Below are 5,855 nucleotides of genomic sequence, written 5' to 3' on the forward strand. Positions count from 1 at the left end.
CTCCATCTGCTCTATCTTCTGCTGCTTTCCCACGTAGCTACAGTAGCTACCTCTTGTGATGGATGAACAAAAGTAGAGACGAGTCATACCCTCAGGATCTTCTTCTCTAACCGAGTTGGATCTTCCACCATTTCTAAGCATGGTGATCCTGAGACTTTTTCACTATATCTTACCATAAATGGCAAAGATCCTAGTCACACCATACTGTAGATCTTCTTTCTGCAAGAGCCATCATCACCTTAGCCTCTTGCTTGCACATAGCTTCACTGTTATTGTACTTCACCTCTGATAGCTTGCTTCTTCTTCTTCTTCCTGGCGTGACCGAAACTATAGAAAGAAGAGAGAAAAGCATTCAACTGGAATTAAGGAAGAAATTAAAATGAGTTAAGTTTATACTTTCCATGCCTAATAACGTGTAAAGCAATAATAGCAATCAAATCAATGTAAGCTTTTTCTCTCATGTGACCAAGGCACTTAAACATAATTAAATGAATTTGAAATCCATTCCAAGAGGAAAGTGAGTAACCGTTGATAGCATGCAATATTGCTTTCTTCCATTTTTCCTCTTCGGACCAATCCTTTGTTGGTCTTGTAACAAGAATTATTTTTGGACTTGCACAATAATTTTTTTTTGGCCCAAATGACATAAAACTCAGCCACATATAGAATAGCAATATTTTACAAGACCGGAAGTTATCAACATATTGAGCTTATGTTTCTTTTAGCCCAATGACCAAACTTTACAAGCAACAAAACTATTAATCAACATATGTGAATCAAAGTTTAACCAAGTTGGGTTGGTCTAGTGGTTAGCTCACTAGTCCGCTTAAGCAAGTGTCGGGGGTTCGAATTCCGCCTTGTGCATGCAGCAACCCATTGGCCAGCGGCAAACCCTTAAATGGAGCTCAGTACCGCGGCGGATTAGTCCTTGGCCTGCCGGGCTGGGGGATACCGTGAGAAACCAAAAAAAAAAAGTTTAAATTAATAATTTTGTAATTAATTATTTTAATAATGTTTGATCATCATTATATTAATTTAGAGTTTTTCAAACTCATCGTCTATTATGATTGAAAAAAATATATCAATTAGATTTTTTACTATAACAAATAAAGACCTTGTTATGTCTTTTAATTAATTTATTATGTAAAATTTAATAGTGATGTTTATGTATGTCATTACCTATAAGTGACATGTTTATTTACGAAAGATTTTTACAAAAATAATAACTTTCAAAGTGAAACTTTAATTATTTTGTTAAGATTCATGACAAATAAATAATAATTGATGAGAGTTTTATAAAAATTCAGAAGATAATAAATGTTTCACCATTTAAAATAAGGTAGATATTTTCGTGATGACATCTTCACATAAAGATAGCATTGTAGACTATTAGTTAAATTGATATGTTTGACTAAATATATTTGATTAATTATTTAAGAGTTCACAATATCATCTTCATATAAAGATATTATCATGTGAGTATTTTCCTTAAAATAATATCGTTCATAGCTTCTTGTGGCAACAACTGAACATGTCACCGTATATAACAAATAGGGTTGGAACTGAGTCAATCCAACTCATAAGTCAGCTCGAACTCGACTAGTTAATAGCTCGATAAGCTGAACTTATGAGCTGGTGAGTCGAGTTAGAGCTTGGAATTGAGTTCATAAATTAAATGAGTTGAGTTTGAGCTTGAATAAGCTCAGTTCATTAGCTCGTGAGCTGCCTTGATTATATATATAATATTAAAAATATAAATTAAATACATATAAGATATGCGTGTTAATAATTATATATATAAATAGTAAAATATAATTTTACATATATATTGATGCTCTCTCGTGAGCTTTTCTAAACTTAATTTTCATGAGCTGAACTTGAGTTTGGTCTAACTCGACTCAACTCGACTCACTTCCAACTCTAATAACAAAATACATGTACAATTCTGCTTCGTTTTTTATTGATAGAAGAGCATAAAGTATTCTCTATTTGATATTTTTTAGGAGAAGTATAAGTAGACAATGAAAATACTAAACAATGTGAATATTGGATATGTCGAATGTTTAATTCAATAGGTATCCAGATGATTATGTTCATTATTTTTAATTAAATGATTATTTCTTTTGATTCGATTTACTCATGCACAGTTAATAATAGCTGGATGTTCAATTCACTGAGTGTGTAGATTTAGGAGATAATTTGGAGGTAGAGTGTTTTTTTTTGTTTTATTATGTCAATTTTAAAACCCATTATTCACATTGTTTATAAAATCTATCGTCCACCTAGCAAAATCTTTTTTTTTAATAAACTAATTAGGTTCAGTTTGAGTAAACAACTTAATTAAGCTCTTTTTGACAAAATAGCTTAAACAATAAATGACTATATTAAAAGTAGCTTATAAATAAATTATTTTGTATTTGGATTTTTAACTCTAAAAGGGCTTATTTTATAAAGAGCAATGCTAGGGGACCAGCAATTTTTGTGATTGTTAGCCATCAACTAGCCATCAATAATGATTTAATGGTGTGAGATTGGTGTGAGATTTCATCCAATGGCTCACCTTTCTCTGCTAGTTACATACTGGCCAAAATTCAATAAAACTGCTGGCCCTTAGATTTTTTTTTTATAAAAATATGATAAAAAATAGTAGTATTATGAGAGAAATAATTTTTTTTAACTTCTTTATAAGCATCTAAATAACTTTTTAAAAAACTGCAATTTGGTTTTGAAAATTACACCAAACATTAATACTACTACTTTTTATAAGTTATAAACTCAAAAAAATTACTTTTCAAGTTTTTCAAACGAGCCATTAATCTAAAATAAAATTTTTGGAGAACCTAATTGTGACCTTACGCTAAACAAATAAATACAAAAAAATTAATATATTAGAAATAGAAAAGTCATAAAAGGTTTAATGCCATTTTCCTGCAATAAATATGGTCTATTTTCCGTTCTTTGTTCATGGAAAGAGTATTAAATGCTTGCAAAACTTTTCTGTGTATTTACACCAAGTCTTGATAACTAGAAACAAAAGTTGGTCTTGCTGTGTTTACATCATTTACGTATATAAAGCCTCATTTTGAGCAAAATTCTATACCGTTCTTACCTTGAAGCTTGAACAATGGCAGATTGGAAGCACATTCTATTGTGCACATCAATCATTCTTGCCATGTACAAGTTTATGCTTTGCGTTGCCCATGAAGAACGAAAGTTACATGTTGTGTATATGGGGTCACTTCCAAATGGAGACTACGCACCAGCGTCTCAGCATTCAAGCATGTTACGCCAAGTTATGGGAAATGATTTTGCAGAACATTCCTTGATCAGAAGTTACAACCGGAGCTTCAATGGGTTTGCTGCAAAACTAACAGACCAAGAAGTGCATGATCTTGCTAGAATGGATGAAGTAGTCTCTGTTTTCGAAAGCAAAACTTTAAAGCTTCATACAACAAGGTCCTGGGACTTCATGGGCTTCCAAGACAAAAGGCGAAGGAGCCCGGGCGAAAGCGATATCATAATTGGAGTCATAGACACTGGAATTTGGCCTGAGTCAGATAGTTTTTCTGATTATGGCTTCAGCCCTGCTCCGAAAACGTGGAAAGGTGAATGTGCAGGAGGGAACAATTTCACTTGTAACAAGAAGATCATTGGAGCAAGAAAATACATCGACGATGGTGGGTCGTCTTCGTCGGCAAGAGACAATGTTGGTCATGGAAGCCATATAGCCTCAATTGCAGCTGGTAACAAAGTAAAAGACGCAAGCTTTTATGGAATTGCAAAAGGAATTGCAAAAGGAGCGGTTCCATCTTCAAGATTAGCCGTCTACCAAGTTTGCGTAACTGAACGATGCGTTGAGGCTGACATATTAAAAGCTTTTGATGATGCCATTGCAGATGGTGTAGATCTCATCACAATTTCACTTGGACGTCGAGAAGAAGTAGATTTCAAGTTAGATGTTATAGCAATTGGTTCTTTTCATGCAATGGAGAAAGGGATTCTCACTGTCCAGTCATGTGGAAACAGTGGTCCCTCTAGAGGGACTATTACTAGCGTAGCACCTTGGTTACTAAGCGTTGCAGCTAGCATCATGGATCGTCGAATCATTGACAAGTTTTCTCTTGGGAATGGACAAACATTGTCCGGGAGATCGATAAATAGTTTCGCATCAAGTGGGAAAAAGATTGCTTTACTTCCTGGGGAGCATGCTTCGCTCCCGTATTGCAATGGCTCAACTTGCGATTGTCTAGATCCCAAGAAGGTAATAGGGAACATACTTTTATGTTCTTCAGAAGATGGAGTTCAAACGGGATATGAATATGGCGCATTTGGATCAATTGTGATTAACTCTGACCAACATGCTGGAGTTGTTCCTTACCCTGCATCAAGAATAGATGAGATTACATATGCTCATGCTCTGTCTTATGCTAATTCTACTAATAACCCTCAAGTGGAGATTCTCAAGAGTGAAGCCATGAATGATCCAAATGCTCCATACATAGCTGATTTCTCTTCTCGGGGACCAAATCCATTAATTCCAGAAATTTTGAAGCCGGACATAAGTGCCCCTGGAGTTGAAATATTGGCAGCGTTTTCGCCTAATGCGAATCCCTCAGGGTTCCCCGGAGACAATAGACATGTCAAATACAACATCATGACAGGAACATCAATGGCTTGCCCCCATGTTACTGGTATAGCTGCATATGTTAAGAGTTTTCATCCTGATTGGTCCCCTGCAGCTATAAAATCTTCTATTATGACTACTGCAATACCGATGAATGGTAGTCAAGATCTTAAGAATTTTGCTTATGGAGCAGGGCATGTAAACCCGGTAAAAGTTATTGACCCTGGACTCATTTTGGATCTTTCTAAGGATGACTATGTGAATTTGTTATGTGACATAGGATATGATACTGCAACAGTGAGAAAAATCAGTGGTGATAATAGTGCTTGTTCTTCTTCAAGTGGGAAATCATTGCTCAAAGATATTAACTATCCTTCAATTGTATATCAAGTGCAACTAATTCAACCGTTTATGGTAAATTTCACAAGAACAGTCACAAATGTTGGCATCGCTAATTCCACCTACAAGGCCAGTGTCACAAAAATTTCCAACATCAATATCACCATCGTGCCTCAAGTTCTCTCGTTCAAATCTCTTGGGGAAAAACAATCTTTCAGTGTCAATGTTGCTGGAGGAAAATTTTCTAAGCCAATTGTACTTTCGTCATCACTTGTATGGACAGATGAAAAACATAGAGTGAGAATTCCCATTATTGTAGACGTCACCCAAATTTGATTTCATGTTTTGGTGCCAAAATTAGAATTATACTAAATAAAATTAAAGACCTATTCTCTCTCTCTCTCTCTCTCTCTCTCTATAATGGTGCCAATTTCCTTATTCCTTCCATTTTCCTTTTCATACGGGAGCCCTCTTTCATTCTTAGTTTCTACAACTGAAACAATCAAGAACACAAAACAAACACTAGTTCAGTTCATACTTATTACTTGATATATACTTTTGGTTGTGTTTGAGAGAGTGGTTTATAGAATAAGTGCTCACTATATAACCCAATTAGTGTTCACCATTTCAACTCATCAATCAATGATCAATTCTCAATTCTTGATTACCCTTCGATTATAGAATTCGTCTTTGCTCTTTTCTGTGATTAGCCATGTCCAGTGCTGCTGGTCAAGTCATCAAGTGCAGAAGTTAGTCATCTACTTCATCATCAATAGATAATCTAATGTGATCTTATTTGTACATTTAATTAGAGTTTTCAAAAAACTAAAAGGAGCTTCTGGATGTTAAGAATCCCAAAAGCAGTGACACCAACAACACAGCTTCTTTCCCT

General features: G+C 34.8%; 1 protein-coding gene across 1 annotated transcript; it reads left to right on the plus strand.

The window, feature by feature from the left end:
• The first annotated feature begins 3,033 nt into the window (after positions 1–3,033).
• On the plus strand, positions 3,034–5,353 carry LOC107490944 (subtilisin-like protease SBT4.6). Its single transcript, XM_016111740.3, has one exon. The coding sequence runs from the start codon at positions 3,125–3,127 to the stop codon at positions 5,297–5,299; it is 2,175 nt and encodes a 724-aa protein (XP_015967226.1). The 5' UTR covers positions 3,034–3,124; the 3' UTR covers positions 5,300–5,353.
• Positions 5,354–5,855: the final 502 nt, after the last annotated feature.

The sequence above is a fragment of the Arachis duranensis genome, chromosome 5 (assembly GCF_000817695.3).
Source record: "Arachis duranensis cultivar V14167 chromosome 5, aradu.V14167.gnm2.J7QH, whole genome shotgun sequence".
In the NCBI taxonomy this organism is placed as follows: Eukaryota; Viridiplantae; Streptophyta; class Magnoliopsida; order Fabales; family Fabaceae; genus Arachis; species Arachis duranensis.